Source organism: Mustela lutreola, chromosome 8, assembly GCF_030435805.1.
Source record: "Mustela lutreola isolate mMusLut2 chromosome 8, mMusLut2.pri, whole genome shotgun sequence".
Lineage (NCBI taxonomy): Eukaryota > Metazoa > Chordata > Mammalia > Carnivora > Mustelidae > Mustela > Mustela lutreola.
Genome location: NC_081297.1, coordinates 22,603,948 through 22,622,221, shown reverse-complemented (window position 1 = coordinate 22,622,221; position 18,274 = coordinate 22,603,948). Strand labels below are relative to the sequence as shown.

The 18,274-nt window shown below is 43.1% G+C and overlaps 1 protein-coding gene across 10 annotated transcripts in view; it reads left to right on the top strand.

Annotated features, from left to right (window-relative positions):
- CACNB2 (calcium voltage-gated channel auxiliary subunit beta 2) overlaps positions 1-18,274 on the top strand; it is a 380,480-nt gene that overhangs the window by 341,713 nt on the left and 20,493 nt on the right. For 7 of the 10 annotated variants that reach the window (XM_059184005.1, XM_059183999.1, XM_059184004.1 and 4 more), the window contains 4 exons: positions 3,572-3,648; positions 8,893-9,026; positions 12,919-12,999; positions 13,467-13,525. In XM_059184005.1, the coding sequence (XP_059039988.1) occupies positions 3,572-3,648; positions 8,893-9,026; positions 12,919-12,999; positions 13,467-13,525 (351 nt within the window). Of the gene's footprint in view, positions 1-3,571; positions 3,649-8,892; positions 9,027-9,172; positions 9,193-9,676; positions 9,739-12,918; positions 13,000-13,466; positions 13,526-18,274 lie in introns of all 10 variants that reach the window. The other 3 variants (XM_059184002.1, XM_059184009.1, XM_059184000.1) reach the window with 2 other exon arrangements.

Genomic DNA, 18,274 nt, shown 5'->3' with positions numbered 1-18,274 from the left:
GAAACTTGAGTTTTCAGTTCTACGCACTGCTATGCACTTCAGGGTTGAAACCCAGTATGAAACCAGTTAAAACTGCCTTTGGCGATAGCAACTGAATGAGTTATGAATACACTGGGGCTGAGTAATCCTTCCTAAGAGTCTTGAAGTCGTGTGCCCCTCCGTAAAAGCAGCCCTGGAAGACCGAGAAGAATTCACTCAGACATGGAGTGAATTTGAAATTGAACAGTATGTAGACACGTCTGAGAACACAGCCTGCTTCTCCCTGGGAGAAGGGATGTGAACAGCTAGGTTCTGTTTTCTCTAGCTTCGATTTTATTTGTTTCTCTAATGCTGCAAAATCCTTTGTAGTCAAAGGTAATACTTTAGCATTAGCAAGAATTTTATTTATTTATTTATTTTTTGGTCAAGCATCAGCAGTAAGTGAAATAGAAAATCATTTTTGGTTTGGACCAACCATCTTCTTTAGTATCTTGTTAACTGTCAGGTTCTTTTAGTTCAGATGCATCCCCTCCTCCCTTTCTGGAGACCTTGTCCCCATATTTGGCTCTCATGAAGCCCTAGGTTATTGGCAGCTGTCAGACTGAAACGCATGTAGTCCCATAGAAGTCGATCCGGGCAGATCAACAGAGCATGAGCAGCTGACTCGTGGGGTGTTGAAGGTCTGATTCTGTTCGTACAATTTCCAGTGTTCTCCGGCTTTATTGGGTCTTCGTCTGTTCTCTATGGAGTAAGGATCCGTTCTGTATGGATACTGGTATCTCAGTACTCGCTAATAAAATCTCATAATGTGGAAAATTTTCTATTTCCATGGGATATAGATATTGCCGTTTTCAATTTGGTGGTTTATAGGTTGTTGTGGTTTGATGTGATCTCAGGGGATGCTCGTGTTGTCTTTATTTGTTAAGGATAATTCGGCATTTTCAAGAGTTTTCCTGGTGAAGTAAGTTTAGGGTAATACTAGGTAATAGGGAAATTACTTTGAGGATTTTTCTGAGCCTTTATTTTTTTTTAATGATTTTATTCATTTATTTGAGATAGAGAGAGAGAGAGAGCAGAAGCAGGGAGCAGGGGCAGAGGGAAAGGGAGAAGCAGGCTCCCCACTGAGCAGGGAGCCTGATGCAGGACTGAATCCCAGGACCCTAAGATCATGACCTGAGCCAAAGGCAATCGCTTAACAGGCTGAGCCACCCAGGCGCCCCTTTTCTGAGCCTTTACTATATCAGTGTATACTGTGCCTCTGGGCACTGGGATGGGGATCTTTTTCGTGTATATACTAAAATTATCTTAAATCTTCCTTCGTTCATGTCTTTGCAATAGTGTTCTGCAGAATGTATTATGGAAAATTGCGGATGGGTTTGCTCAGAGATACACTTGTATATCTTTCTCTGCTTGTTCATGTACAAATCAAGAAGGGAGAGCTACTTCCCAAAGCGTAGGAAGGGAGATATTATGGCCAAAATCGTCAGGGAAGCACGGTTTCCTCTGCTTCCCATGTGGTCATCCCTGGGCTGATGGAAGTCATTGGCTCAGCTTTGAAGAACTTGTAGAAACAACAGGTATTAGAGCCCCCACTTCCAGACGGGGCAGCAGGCAAAGAGAAGGCCGAGACCTTGACCAAGACTGCACAACTAGTAAGCAGCAGAATTGGGATGAAAACTGGCTCAGTCTGACTGTAGCCTGACCTCGGACAGATTACTCTGCTCCAGCGCACATCGCGTAGGGAGGGCCTAGTATACCAAGGACAGAACGGATCCTTACTCATACCGCCATCTGATATTTACTCTATCAGGTAGACTGTTTTGCTCTTGCGTTTTTTTCCCCCTTAAAAGACTATAAATTACATTTGGGGAGTAACATAACTTACTCTAGAGAGCTAGGTTGCCTTTCCTATAACTGGATGGCTTTTCTCTTGACTCTCTTGATTTTATTTTGTCCTGTATCTTGTCCTTTTTACCTAAACTTTTGCCTTGGTCGGTGAAGGTATTTTTAGTTGCTTTTAGAGATTTTTACATTTGCTTTCTAACCTTCAAAATACAGTTTTTATTTTGAGGACATAACTGGAATTCAGCAGTATGTAAAAGGACTCTGATTTTTAAGTTACAAAAATCGGCAGAAATCAAAGGCAGTAAGTGGAGGGCAGAACTCGAGAATGTGGCATTTGCCTTGAATGAAAAGTTAAGGACAAATTTGCATTTTGAACATTTTGGCTGTTTGCGGTGTTTGTTGAAATTTTATACAATCCAAATAATACTTTGACTTTTATTAAAATTCAAAGAGAATGTAAAACAGACCCATGCTTGAACTGAAACTGGACTTGGGACTTGAGAAAAAGTAAAAACAAAATCCAAACACACAAAAAAAACTTCTGAAAGAAAATGTTTTGATCCTGGTGTAATGGGTTTTATTCTTGTAAAATGACCAGAAATTGCTTCTGTCAATACCACTTTTAATTAATTTTGCGTCCTGTCTGGTATCCTTGTAAAATGTACCAGGGTATCTCTTAAGAACCTCAGAAAGATACAGCGGCTCCTGCTAGCTGCTTTAAGTTTGTGATGTTGGTCTGTTTTACGCTTTAAAAATGCCAGGCAGAAGCAATACAATTCAGCCTGCTTACTGGTGTTTAGTGGAATTTATATTTTCATATTAATATTTATGTAACTTAAACATTGCCCTTTGGTGCATAGACACTGTAGCAGATTCTTTCAGCTAGACCCAGGGTTGGCGCTGAGAATAAGTGTTAGGCGGTAAGACTGTCTTGCCAAAATTGCCCATCCCCCGCGTCTCCTTCCCATCATCATCTGTGAAGGGGTAGTAGTACTAGGACATTTAGCGTGCTAGGATGCTGGTAAAAATACATAAATGTCTGCCGGTAAGTCTAAAGTTTCCAAGACACTATCGAATTTTACAATCTGGTGGTTTCACAGTACGTGCTCTTCAAATCGTGTCTCCATGAACCAGGTTGAAGCCTCCATATTAGTCACGCTTGAGACACATTCTGAAGGCTAATTGCTATTAGAGGGTTAAATCATGTCACACCGTGTTTGTCCTGTCCATCTGTATGTCTTGCAAAGGTTAGCAAGTTCCGTAGGGCAGTGTTTTTCTTTTATAGGTTGCTCAGGAAAGCTTGAGTACTTTTAGACTTCATACGCTAAAAGTAACCAAGCCAAGACAAAGAAGCAAACCAAACGAGAAGAAAACCATAATCTTGGTGTTAACCTTGAGGTTCTCGGCACTGCTTCAGGGGGTACCCAGCCGAAGAAGCAAAGGAAAGTTCTGCACTCTGTCTCTGATGCTGGCAGAGAATGTGAGGGCTGCAGAAATTACCCTAGTTCTCTTCCGTTCTCTCAGGGCCTTTTAAAATTAAACCAGGAATTTGAAACCAAGACTATTACATGGCTGTTTCAAGTACTCCAGGAATCTCCACTGGGAAATTACTATTTGCCTCCTTATAGGAAAGACAGATTTAAAGTTCAGTAGAAACACAATGACTAACCATATTTATTGAGCAAGACAAATGTTTTAATATCTGAAATAAGTGTCAGGTGTAATGTAAATTTTTGCTTTACTCCAGTAAATCAGGAGGAAATTCATCATCCAGTTTGGGTGACATAGTACCTAGTTCCAGAAAATCTACACCGCCATCATCCGGTAAGTAGGCGATGAGTGCAGAATGGTGCCGTCTGCATTTCATGCTCTCCTTGGTCTCCCCTAGTTGTGTGACTCTGCATACAGGATCCCTGTGTGAACCCAAGAAGGGTTAAAAGCGATCAGAAATAAGAGGGCCTACATGGAGTAAGAAATAATATGGGGAAGTTTTTTCAGGGCTTTGAAAAAAGGAACGATGTTCATGTGTTCACTATAAGTTGTTTAGATGACCAAAGTGATGCATGTATTTAATTTGTTATCCCTACACACACACTCCCACAGTGGTACCCGGCACAGCGTCATGGGCAGCAAAGGGACAAATGCCCACCATCAGTGACAGGGCAACGTGTGTTGTTGGCCTCAACGTTCAGTAAAGGCCGAAGGATAAAAGTTTTCGAAAGGCAAGGAAAGGAGGATAAAGTTATGATGGAGTGATTGACCTCACATGAACTTTACCCCAAAGACTCTGGGGAAGACGGAGGAGATGAGTAGAAGTATTGAGAAGAGACAGAAACACTTGCGGGAAGAGTAACTCCTATTTTCTCTCCAAGGCAGTGGAGAAGGATACCAAGTTAAAATTGAATTTCAGATGAATGAATAATTTTTTTCGTGTATTATATGAGAAATACTTACAGTTAAAAAAAAATTCTCCGAAATTGAAATTTGACTGTTTTTTTTTTTTTTTTTTTTCCTTCGTGAAATCTGGCAACTCCACCATTCTGGAGTTGTCTATACATTGAAGACAAATTGGTAGAATTGCAGAAAGTCCATAATCATCAAAATCTTAGTTTGCTAAGAGATACAGTTGAGTCAGGGTAAGATTGCAAGGACTTACCGGCAGAGTATTTTTTTTTTTTTTAAGATTTTATTTATTTATTTGACAGAGAGAAATCACAAGTAGATGGAGAGGCAGGCAGAGAGAGAGAGAGAGAGAGAGGGAAGCAGGCTCCCTGCCGAGCAGAGAGCCCGATGCGGGACTCGATCCCAGGACCCTGAGATCATGACCTGAGCCGAAGGCAGTGGCTTAACCCACTGAGCCACCCAGGTGCCCCACCGGCAGAGTATTTTGAGCGAAATGATTCCTTGTGTGATTTCGAGGAAGCTGGAGTGTTCATCTGTGGACAAGTTAGGGAAGTGCTTGCCCTCTAACTGGCCTGTCTTAAGAACAGGCTTCCCCTGTTACTCCTGATCATGCCTCATTCCTGAACATTGGTGGCTCTTAGAGGCCAATCAAAGCCGCCTTAATGAAAATGACAGAACTTTTTAAGTGCAAAATCTGAGCACTTAAATAAGAAAGAAATTATTTTAGGATGTGTATTGATTTCAAATACCATGTACGGAGAACTTGCAGTAATTCTGAGTTGCTCCGAATCAAGTGAAAGAGTATGTTTGAAATGAAAATTGAAACCCATTTAGGGATCGTGTGAGGCTTCTGTCTTCCTTCCACCCGCGGAGGGGAGCTATTTGCTGAATGCACAGGGCAAAGGGAAGCTTACCTCCGCTCCTTGTCAAGGATGTAAAATTACAGAGATGATGGTAGAAAGTTGTATACTTTGTATATATCTTCAAAGCTGTCTCAGAGACTCTAGAGGATGGTCACCAGGGTCCAGAAATGGGAAAATGTCACGTCCTATGGTGATACAACACAGCCCAGGCCGCAGAGATCAGCGGTCCTCCTGTAGACCAGGAAAAGGTTTCCATTTCCTTCAGCCGTATCATAGCCTTCTAATGGTTTTGGAAATAGAAGGAGAACAGGCCACATGCGTTTTGAAGAGTAACTTTGTGTGTTTGTAAAATAACATTCTGCTTTTGTAGACAGATGTTTACCATTACTAAAACTAACGTTTAATTGGCTACGATAACTTGATGCAAGTTTTATACAGATACAGGACTTGAGAATAACTTTTCTGAATACCGAGAACAGAAAACACTCGTGACTTAATGGACTGGAGATACTTGCCAACTATGAATTTATAGCCAGCACATCCGGGACCTGCTGTCATTTTCATATCAATGCCACAACTTCTCTAAAGGAAAACTTTAGAGAATTTCTACAGAGAAGATCCCCCCCTCTACCTGTAGGGTAAACCACTTAACCTATCGGTATTGATTGGTCTACAGTCCCTAACTTTCCCCTGTTATCTCCCAGAGCCCTTAACCTACAATTCACCTGATCCACTGCTAAACTGAAGAATACAAGCATTGGCCTAAAGGAACTATACTTGGAGTTTCTCAAGGATTTGGAAAAGGAAAAATTTCCACTTCTCATCTGGGTAATGGGGTGATTGCCAGTTACACAACACATACCCCATGCCTACATGTGCATGCCTTCAGGGGTCACCCCAACACCCCCCTCGACTGGACCCAGTGTCTAAGATGAAGTTACAAAGCAGATTTCAAAAAATGTTATCGAGGCTCTCCACCAAAAACAAAACAAAACAAAAAACCGAACAGTCATTCTGTTGCGGACCGATAGAGGAAACCATTTTCTTATTTATGGAAGTAGTTTTTCCCAAGTAAATACAAATGTTTGCCAAGGTCCACAGACACAAAGGGGCAACCATCTGAGTCTGATAAAGTCCATGGAGCCATGAAAAGAGTTGAACATGCTTCTTAACTGTCTTAGTAAATTCCTTTAATATGTTTTATAAGTGGCCAAATGCTTTAGAATTCTCTGTGTTTTGGAATGAACCCACATGCTTTTAAATTTAAGTTAACCAACAGTCAGAACTAATAAATTGGAAAGTTCTCAATTTGAGATTTTTGAGCCCTTGGGTCCAAATATAGGTGAATTTCAAACCTGTCTTGGGCTCCGAGGCTATGTGTGGGTCGCCAAACATCTGGGCGGTATTACAGCTAAGCTTTTTATGGATTTCCACTCTTACTATAACTTTTATTTTTTTTTTTAAATCCACCCACTGATCAGAGCACACCAGATTGAAGGACCAAATCATAAAATCTAATGCACAAACTTTGCTGATGCCCTGTCAACTCAGGAGAGGCTTGTAGGTATCCTCAGTTTCAGACATGCTCTCAGGAGGACTGTCCCTTAAAGGTGGCCTTTATAAGCCCAAGAAAAGACGAGAAAGGGAAAAGTAGATGGGAAGTTAACACCAGAAGGGAAACTTACCTGATGTTGGTTAAGGTCTACTTCAGAGAGAGTGAAAAACTGACCAAGATGCTCTCCATTGTAGCCAGGAAGACACTAACACGCTTCCTAAGTTAGGATTCAGTAGGAGGAACATTAGAGCATTGGATAAAAGTGAGCATCAAGTTAGATAGAGTGTTTCTGTCACAGAAGAGGTGCTGAACCTGTCAGCACATCAGCGTTGTGTGGGCGATACAAAGACAAAAGACTTGTTTACTAGCTAAGTCTAACTAACTAGCTGGAATTAACTCAGTCTGTGAGTCCTTTCCCTGGAGAGCGAATCCTATGTGCTCGTTCTGTGAGCAGGTGTTGATCCGAGTGATGTTGTGCCAACAGTGCCAGGGAATCTCTCCATCACACACCTTCGACCTCCTCAGGTGACTCAAAGGAACGATGAAGCGAGAGATCATAGTTTCCAAAAGGCTGAGTCACCTCATACCCGTAACAGCCTCAAAATTGAAATATAATGTGATGCCCGTCAGGTGATCTATCTGCTCTCCGTCGAAGAAGTTAGCAGCAGGTGCCCGTGTGAACCTGGTGTGTTCCTTGTGGGGTGCAGGGATGGGAGCTGCTCAGTGACCCCAAATGGTTATTTCCAGATGGTAATGTGTTCCTTATCGGAATGTACCTTGGTATTTGTTAGAGTAGATTTTCCTTTCTGTGACCTCAACTAAACCAACCACAGCGTAACTTTCTCCTGAGCTCCACTCTGCGGTCCCTTCCTGAATCCTGGCAGTGAGGACGCGACACACACACACACACACACACACACACACACACACACACAAACTCCATCCAGCCCCCCCCTCCCCCACCCTCCCCACCCCCCCAACCTTGGCTGGGGGGAAGGAAGGGCTGAGGACGGAGGGCAGCGTGGATGAGGAGCGCTCACTTGCCGGGGCAGCGAGGTGCGGGGACAGGGGCTCGCAGACGCGGAGCCTAGCTTCCGAGTCCTGGCTCTGCAGAGGTTTTTGCCAACAATAAGTCCCTGAAACTCTTGAATCCTCATTTCAATCTTAAAAATAAGAGGGTTGAAAGTGATCCTCAAAATACTCTCCAGCTCGGATTCTGCAGCAGATAAAACTCTGTAGTAACTGCTGGTGGAAATATTTCATAAACCTGGAAATGAGAGTATGGCTTTTTTTTCTTTTTTCTTTTTTCTTTTTTTTCTTTTGCATTTAACAGTTCATCGTTAAGCACTCCAGTTTTCAAGGCAAAAGATTTCAAAAGTGAAAGCATGTCGAACCACAGACCTAAACCTCTCGTTCTCCAGACAAGGAGGCATGTCATTTTCTCTAGGGTCTTCGTGCCCTCCCACTCTGCCTCTCAGGTTTAATGCATTGATCTAAGGCTTCGTATGGATCAGCGGAAGTCCCCTTATTATGTCATTTTTATTAGACTCGTTTCATTTGGAGATCGGGGAGGGGGGTCCAGAGGTTTCTATCTAGCTTCCAGTCAGCCCCGCTGGAGGGGTCCATGCCATCTCGAAATCATTTCGGTCTTGCCCATCCCGGAAGCCTCCCTGTACCGTGTGCCTCCTGTAGCCCTGAATTGGGGATTTTTCTCTTCTCGCTTCCCCTCACATGCCTGTTGTGGTTTTAGTGATGCTTTCCACCTTGCCCTTGTTATTTTTTTTTCCACACAAAACCAAGCAAAATAAGGAGTTGTAGGCAGCGCCTACAGTGCAGTTGTTTACGATGGAAAAGCTGAAGATACCATGAGACGTGAAGCCAGATGTTCTGTGCCGTGCTTACACACGGTCGATGCGGAGAACTGTCAGTACTCTGTTTGGAACTACAGATTCAGAGTGTTGCTCTAAAAATACCAGTCAAGAGATCTAGCATAAAACTCACGTGCTCGAGCCAATGGATCTCGTGAGGGGCTCTTGTGGTTTTGTTAGGTTTGATTGCGTTGCCTTCTTAACGTGCCCGACCCTTTGAAATTTACTTTGTTGACCATGCAGAGCACTCACGATCAATCTTATACTACGGTTTGTTTTATTTGCTTTCGTTTTATTTTCATTTCTTTTTTTTTTATATATAACCTGTTTTTCCTCTCCTGTCTCCCTGATGATTTTTGAATTGTTTGTCTGTATATAGCTATAGACATAGATGCTACTGGCTTAGATGCAGAAGGAAATGATATTCAAGCCAACCATCGCTCCCCTAAACCCAGTGCAAACAGTGTAACGTCACCCCACTCCAAAGAGAAAAGAATGCCCTTCTTTAAGAAGGTAACATTAACTTCCAAGCTCCCATCTGTCCACCTGCTCACCTGCACTGCGTCACATTTCTAGTCCTGTTGACTGTCTGCGTCCTTTCGAGAAGCCAATAACGTGCATGCTGTGTTATTCTTTGTTTCTTTTCCATGCTGCTGTAGCTAAGCAGAAGCAGAAATCGGTAAGTTGACGTTGACATAAGGTGTGTTTATCCTGCCACTGGCATCATTAGCATTAAGCCCCACAGTTTGGGTAAAACACGGTCATTTCTGTCCTCAGAAAAGAACCTGTCAAACAGCTAATGAAGTCCATGCATTTTCAAACGGACGAAATTCAGCGAGTGACCTGTTAAGGCACTATTACAGTACTTATCCTTTTTGATGGAATAATATCTTACCACCGAGGGACTTTGGTTCAACATCTCCCAGACGTCAAACACTGACGACTTCTATGATGCACCTTTATTGTGCATGCTTATTCTGTCTGTCTTTGTCTCTCTCTTTTTTTTTTCCAGAAATTTTAACTTCTATGAAGCATAGTAAAACCATTATTAGAATCTGATTTGTGATATCCAGATACATAGCTTGTACTAAAAAAAAAAAAAAAAAAAAAAAAAAAGTATTCAATTTTTAATTTAGTCAGTATTTAAACTTCTAATCCACTAGGTGCAAAATCTGCAGATGAACAAGACCAGTGGAAAACTGCAGGCTTGTTTTGGCGGTCTACTGTGAGTTTTTCCTATTGTCCTCTATAAATACTCTCCCCATGTTCTTGCCTCCTCCGTCACAGTCAGGTCACCTGTCGGATGACGGGGCAGTGGCCGTGCCTAGGTCACCTTTGCCGCTGGCCGGCCAAGATGCTACGCGGTGATGCTCCTGGTCCCCTGACTGGAAGCCAAGGGTGTTCCTGAGCTCTCTTGACTCCAGACCTAGTCTGTTTCCTTTCGCCCATTTTGTAGCTTGAAAGCATTTTTTAAGGACATTGCTCACCCTCCCCCCGCACAAACAATTTCCATTCCGTCCTTTTTGCACGCCACTTTGCAGAGCCAATTGGACTGTCTTTTGGCATCCTCTTTCCTCCCGTCGCTGTGTCCGGCGCAACCATGGGCAGGCACATCGTGACTCGGGTGGGGACGAAAGCCTCCTCTGCCTCAAACTCTGTGTCCTCGGCTTTTTTGCCCTGCACACAAGCATTTTGCCACGTGGAGGAACTCTAAAATCAGCCACGAGGTGTCAGAGACCGAACTGGGAAGTTTGTTGTTTCTTTTGTTTTTCTTTTTAATAAATGATCGTTACTTTTAGAACGCAAGACCTAGGCCCTCCAAAAATGAAAACCTGGATTTTTTGTGTGTTAACACAGACAGCCCCAGCTTGGTGCACACCCGCACCCGTGCCCCCCCCCCCCCGGTCCCCGGTTTTACCTTCTCGGCGCAGCTCACCCCTGCAACCTTGACTGAGCTCGAGCGCTGCTGCCTAGAAAATCAGTATTCCTCAGACGCTCTGGGTTTTCCAGAGCGGTGACACGAACTCAAACCATGTCAGTCGAGATGCCTTTTTGGAAGTTTGCGTACCCTTAAATTCCCAGCCTTTAAAAATGTTTATCACGATTTTTCAGCTAAAGAATTGGAACAAAATAAGGTTCGCGGGAAAGGGCAGATAAAAATGATGGTGTCGGTATCCGTAGGGCATAAAGTACCAATATTCCATCAAATAAGGTAATTTCTGTAGCTACCCTATTGAATAAGAAGCTGATTGATGACCAGCATGGGTCACATTTCTCTAGTTGGCAGCCAGAGATCGAAGGAACCAAAGACCTCTAAAATATGGGGCCACGTAATACAGACTCGAAATGAAAATTCTCGGTAGCTGTACAATTTGTATTCCTAATTCCAATAATGGAAAAGGGATTCTTATACTGAATAGCTAGAAGGCCTTGGCTTCTAAACATTGTCAGTACAATCCCAGGCGGTATCAATGTTACGACAAATGTGCTTATGATGCCTTCGGCACTGGTATTCATTCTTCTGTTAATGATGATGTGGTGAACTTCAATGTAGAGCTCAAAACCAAAGAGACGACCTGAGATTCACAGATGAGACTGTTTTCCATGTTTTAGGTTGCTTTTAGAGTGGTGCTTGTGGCGTTTGTGCTATTATTGTATTATGTTTGTCTTGTTTGTTTTTTTTTCCCCCTGTTTGAAAATGTATCTTACCTTTCTTGTGTCTTTTAAAATTAATTTTGAACACGAGGTAAAATTTGAAGGACTAAAATTGGACCACATAGCCACAGCATTATTTCTGCCCCCCTGTAAATATATTTGTCTGCTACCCTGGATGAAATCTTACATGGAAGCTGCTAAAACTGAAATGCTTTTTAACTCCACCTCTCCACCACCACCACCCCCAACCCCTGGAAGCAAGTTAAATTCAATTGAAGTCAGAAAGTTTGTAATGGACAATTAAAAAAAAAAGTTTATTTATTTGAGAGGGAGGGGACGACAGGGGAGTAGGGGGGCAGAGGGAGAGAGAATCTCACGGAGCCCCATGCAGGGCTCGAACTCATGACCCTTGAGATCATGACCTGAGCTAAAACCAAGAGTCAGATGCTCAGCTCAGAGCCACCCAGACACCCCTGTAATGGGCAATTTTAAGCAACAGTAAAATGTTCTTGGGCACCAGGCTGTGCAGAAATTACGTTCACACGTTAGTTTTTCAAATTCTTAAAATAGTTTAAAAAATCTTTTTTTGGTCTCTGTGATTCTGAAAATATATATTTTTTAGACACTCCTTAATGCAGAAAGATTCAGATGACAGTGATTTGTTTACCCCCATGTTTAAGGCCTGATCTCTGTCTTCTGCATTCAAAAAAGTCATTTTGGGTCTGTGTAGCATTTTCTGCCTACCAGAAATAGCCGGCTTTAAATTTATCAAACAGATAAGCTGTTACCTGATTTTTTTTTTTTTTTGCAAGATTTTATTTTGACCATTTTATGTGAAGCAGCAAAGCTGAAAACTTTGCAGAGTTTTAGAAACTGGTCCATAATTTAGCTCCTCCCCTTACTCTTCCAAAAGAGAAAGAAAGGCATGAATTAGTTATGTAACAGAGACATTACCTAAACCACTCTAGAGAAGCCTATTAGATGTGCAAGTTGATAATGAAGCTTTGGAGGCCCCAGCAGCGTGACTACGTTATCACATGTTAACTGCCTTCCTTCCAAGACGAACAAACCTTACCTCTTAACTTTTCAAGTTCTGAGGTCTAGAAACTGGAAATCCAAAGCCGTGCGTCACTAACCCGTGATAGTGACCCTAATTACTGCTCAGTGGAATGAGCGTGCCTGTTGACTTAAACTCTCAGAGGAGAGCAGGGATTTTCAAGTATTTTGGTAATGAATGTTATAATGTTTTGAAATTGGGTTTTACCCAGGTAAGACAAACATCTAAGATGCAAAGCTAGTAAGACTTTTCTTTTCTCCATAATTAACCATGTTAGGCCTGATCCTTCAAGCCTTCAGGAAACTCTCAGATGCATTTGAAAAGCAATATTAACTTCCCATCAAGCCTAAAGCATCTGCTCTGCACGAGGCATGTCTGCTGTCCTTCCAGCTAGGTTTTGTTCAAAAAGCAGCACTTCCTGCTTCCTGCTAGGTTAGAGTAGTCTTTCTTGAGGAGAGCAAGAAAACCATAGACAATTCAGGAACTTGACAACTTTAGGAGCATAAACCCATCAAGCTTTGGTTGGGTTTATCGAGGAAAGAGGCAAGTAAAAAAAAAGAAAGAAAGAAAGAAAGAAAGTTCTGGAATGCCGGTGCCTCCTATTACACAGTTCAGAAAGAATAATTTATACTTAGAACATTTCAGGTCCCCTTGCCTTTTAAGCATCTGAAGTCCTCTCATCTCTCTCTGCAGACAGAGCACACTCCTCCTTACGATGTGGTTCCTTCTATGCGACCAGTGGTCTTGGTGGGCCCTTCTCTGAAGGGGTACGAGGTAGGTGTCTGCCCCCTGGAGTGCACTACACTTGACATTCGCATGCTGACCTGCTTTGTGGTTCCGCCTCCCTCTTGAATTTCAAGCTTAAAGAGCTTGCAGCAGTGAGACACATGATTTTCCAAGCTGTGGTATATACTGCTTCCTGTTTTGATCTGCTTTGTTTTGATGGCTGTTGCTGGGGACCTTTTGCTAAGCTTCAGTTTACTCTGGGGAAATGGTATCTAATGGCGAGTGCCTGAAATCACTTGCGACGTCACCGTCATGTGCTGTCACTGAAACATCAGCATAAATTTGGGGAACTTCACCTTTTTCATTGTGTTTGTATCAGAACTCAGCCAAGGGAGATTGGGGCAGTCTCACATGTGCTCGATCCAAATGGGATAAACAGTCTTGGGGATGAAAATGTTTGGTTGTAATTAGTAATATTTTTGCCATATCTTAATGTATTGCTTGCTCAATTGCAGGTCACAGATATGATGCAGAAAGCGTTGTTTGATTTTTTAAAACACAGATTTGAAGGGCGGTGAGTATTCCCCAAATCCTGGATTTTGTGGATTCCTCCGTGAAGATGGCAAAACCCGGGTGGGACAGGGCATGTGATCGCAAGAGAAAACTACCCTCGGCGGTCTGTATGGCGACGGGCAGTGAGGTTCATCCAGTTCTGTCGGATTCAGTAAATATTTGTCGTGTTTGCTCAGTATCTCCTCAACCCTGGATAAGCCAGCGCTCTCTTCCTGCACCTGTGTCTAAGCTGAACTTGGCCACATTCCTGTTGACCTGTCTCACCCTAAATTCATGATTAGCTGGCGCTTAGGGCTGCTCAGCAATTATACTCAATATCTCTCTTCCATTCACTTTTCTACTCTTCAAGACTTCCGGACCATCTCCTCTCTCAGCAATCCCCCAAACTCCTCATCTCTCTTCCCGATGAACATGCTTCCTCTTTCACAGAGACAACAGAGGTAAACAAACAGAGGAGAACTTCCAAGAACTCTCCCCACCACATCGAGCCCGGCTTCAGTGTTTGCCTGAGTGTCCTGCTTTTTTCCCTTTCACTGTGCTCCTAGCCATGGCCAACCCACCCAGTTGGGCTCTAGATCCCATTCCCCATCCCGACACAGCTATAGAATCCTTTCCTTTCTCATCACTGCTGCTCATTCTCGTGGGAACTCCATCAGCATCAAAGGATGTGGTTATTTCTCCCTTCGATGGAAGTTTGAACCATATTCCCCTCTAGCTAGACCATTTTTCTCCTTTTCTTTCCAGCAAATCTCCTTCCACACGTAGTACATCCTTGTTCTCTTCTCATACTGAAATGTACGCCAGTTAACGCATCCGTCACTCAACCGATCATCAGTGACCTTCACGTTGCTAAATCCAGGGGTGAGCCTCAGTGCTCCTGTTAATTGGCGTATTGGACTGCTTCTTCCTCTTTTAACTCCTTGATGTGCTTGCTTTCTGCAAGCACACTTTTCTAGGTTTTCTCTTACCTCACTTTGTCTCCTTGTTCTCCTTGGCTGGTTCTTCCTCATCGACTAGACGCCTTGGAGCCCCCAGGACCAAGTCCTTTGGTCTTCTGTCTTCTGGTTGCATTCATTCCGCGAGAGATTTCATTTGATGTATGACTTGTCAATAGCATTCCTTTGCAGGTCCGTCCTCTGAATTCCAGATCCTTGTATCCAACTGCCTGTTCAGTCTCACCACTGAGATGTTGAATGGACTTCTCAGACGGAACCTCCCGGCTCCCTCCGAACCTGCTCCTCTCCTAGTAGCCCATGACTCATGTACACTTGCTTCGTCATTCAGACCCAAGACCCATCCACCCCGAATCACCGAGTCATTCTTGACTGCTCTTTTTCTCTTATGTCCCACATCCAAGTGCCATGGTGTGTTTCTTCAAAATATATCAAGAACCGAACGACTTCTCGCACATCCTCTGCTATCCTTTTGGCCTAAGACCCTGGATCGCGTCATGAATAGCCTCGTAACTTGTATCTTTGCTTCCGTCTTCGCTTCCTTGATCTCTCGTCTCAATTCTGCACGACTGAGGCTGCGCGACTCTGTTAAACTGTGAGTGTGTCTCATCCCGGCTTTGTTCAGATCCAACCAGTGACTTCTCTTTTTACTCAGCATAAAAATTGAAGTCCCTACAGGGGCCTTTAAGAACCTCTCCGGTCAGACCGTCCACACTCCCCCACCCCCTCCTTACTTCCGACTTCATCTCTTCTACTCTCCCACTTGCTCATTCTGCTCCTGCCACACTGACTTCCTTGTGGTTCCATGAGTGTCCCAGACAGCCTGGTATATGCCCACCACAGGGCCTTTGCATTTGCAGCTCCCTGTGCGAGGAAGACGTTTCCATCAGATACTGTCCTTGGTGTAGGTGCACACAAATACACACTACACTACACACACACACACACACACGCACACACACACACACATTCTCTCTCTCCCGTCCTTGACTTTTTCCATAACTCTTTTATATATTCTATTAATGAACTTTGTTGTCATTCTCCCACAGTCAGAATATAAACTCCATGAGGGCAGATTTTTTTTTTTTTTTTTGCATTTTTTTTTTTCTATCTGCTATGTGAACTCTTGTGTTCTCAATGCCTGGAACTGTGCTCAGTGGGAACAATACGTGGGTGAGGCTGAATGAACGTCTCCCCATGTGCACCTCCAGCTAAAGAAATGGAGAGATGGGGAAGCCACTCACTGTCTTTGTGGACCTCAGGTGTCAACCATCAGTGGAAACCTTGAGCGGTAAACTACAAAGTAAAGGAATGGGCAGCTCAGCCCATGTGTGTCCAAGGTGCACATGATGTAAAGGGAGGAAGGATGGACACTGACAGGGATGTTACCATCTAAGAAAGGTAGCTAAGATTTCACTCACTTGAATTAGAAAGAGAAAGGTTGGGCCAGTGGGTGGGTGTTAAGTGGGTGAAGGAATCAGGGCGTGACACAGCGTCATGTGGAAGGCAAGCTCCTTAGAGATCCTCAAGGCAAGACTCTAGACAAGGAGCAAGTGGTGAGAGAGCCAGAGCTGTCTCTCTTGTGCCATGTCCATTGGCTTGGACGTAATCCTTTTCTTCTCTTCTCCTCCCCCTTCAGCTTGCTTCAGCAAATTTTATTGAGCGGGCGCTGTGTGCTGGGCATCGTGAAGAAAACAAGTCAGGCGAGGGTCTTGGCTTCATGGCGCTTGCTTCTAGTTAGTTGGAAAGAAGCCTTAAGTCAGAGAACCCGGGGACACTGGGGTCAAAGTTAAGCCAGTTCCTGAAGCATCAAAGCTATGATAGGAGTCTAAAATGGAAACTTCGAAATTTAAGCAAAGGGTAGCATACAGGACTAGTTTGTATGTCTGTAGTTTTTTAAAGATAGATATTTATTTGAGAGGGAGTGTGCACGCAAGTAGGGGGAGCAGTGGAGGGGAAGGAGAGGCACAAGCAGACTCCCCAGTGAGCAGAGAGCCCAAGGCGGGGCTTGATCCCAGGACCCTGAGATCATGACCTGAGCCGAAGGCAGACGCTTAACGGACTGAACCACCCAAGCGTCCCTATATTTCTATATTTTTAATAAGACAAATTTGGTGCCTCTACTCTACATTCCTGTCCTTCTCACATCCTAAGGATACAAGTACAATAAATACACAGTATCTGTGGGTTTCAGTGTTCTTTTAAATTTCTAAGTATACTGCTTTCTTCCTTGACCATACCTGCTCCTAGAGCCATTTGTAATTCATATCAACTTTTAGCAGGGGAGGCAAGGCCACACGGAAACCTACAGCAGGACAAGGACAGGACTGAAAGAGACAGTAAAAGAAAGAAGAAATTATGTTTCCAGGTGTAAAAAAGACTATATAAACAAGGCCCACATAATCAAATGTTCCTTATTTGACTTTTTTTTTTCCCATAATTTTATGAAATATGTTTTAGTTTGTGCCAGGAAAACACAGGGTTTGGCTTGGTCCAAGGCTGTCTGGCACTGGCCACGTGAAAAAGACATACCCCTGATCGGGCTCATTTACCGTTCAGTTCTTTATGCTTGACTCTGTCATTTATCCTAATTTGGGGTTGTCTCCTTGCGCATACACACCCAGAAAATTACTAGACAAAGCACTGTGCTTCCGCTTTCCAAAATGCCAAAGATGGAAAATGAGATGGCATTTCCTTACTGTTTAAACCTAGTTAAGTTCTGAATTTGAAAGACCGAATCCAGCCATAGGACATGTCTTGGCCCCCTGTTTGAAAGTGTCGGTCCATCCAGATTGATTTCATTTAAGAACAAATGAACAAAATTTCTGAATGTTGTCAGTCTGCTCTTTCTGGCCAGAAGTAATTTCCACAGCTTTCTTAATGCATCTGCCTTGGCTCATTTGACTCAGAGCTCAAGTTCAGCATTCTAGGCTTCAGAGTACCAATTAAAGATCCTCAAAGGAATTAATAGGGCCCATAAGATACACTTAAAAAATCCATGCAAAAATTTTTTAACCCACGGCAAGACATCCAGAGTACCTGAATCATTCAGTGTCTTTGGTTCTGGAAGCAGTAGGGGGAGAAAACTGATCCAAAGTATCAGGTACTTCCATATACATGTAATTTTAAAAGGGAGAAATGAATTACTCTTTCATTATCTATTAAATAAACTAAATTTATTTTTAAAAATTTAAAGCCCAAGGGGAAGAAAATATGAAAGGAAGTGTTGGTGATGAAAAGATTCTTGACGGAAATTCTTTTCTGTTCCTAAACCTAGTTAAGTTCATTTGTTGAAGCCCTGGGGAGTTGTCAGAATCGTGATCCTGGCTGTCAGATCAAGGAATAGATGATAAATCATTACCGTCTTTCTCTTGTGTGCAGTAGAGTAGCCCGTTTACAATCAGACCCATCCTAACCAGCTGTGTCATGTAAACAAAGCAACCTTCACATTCCCCTTGTAGGACATTGACAGGTAAATTAACAAGGAAATTGAGGATGAGAAGGAAAGCTACCACCAGTGATGAATTCGGTTTCCTCCCCAGAGACTGAAAATGTCAGCTCTCGGCACTAAAGTGTCTGGAATGGGAACAGAATTGTAGGGATATGTACACTGCTGAATCTTCCGCGAGAGAATCTTACTGGAAATCAGTAATCTTGGGTAACATTACATCACTTTATTTTGTTGTGTAGATCATTTACTTCGATGTGAGACAACCTCTAAACTGGTGGTTATCTAGCATGGCTGCACATTAGAATCATCGGCAACACTTTAAAAAATAAAACACCAGCCCAACAAC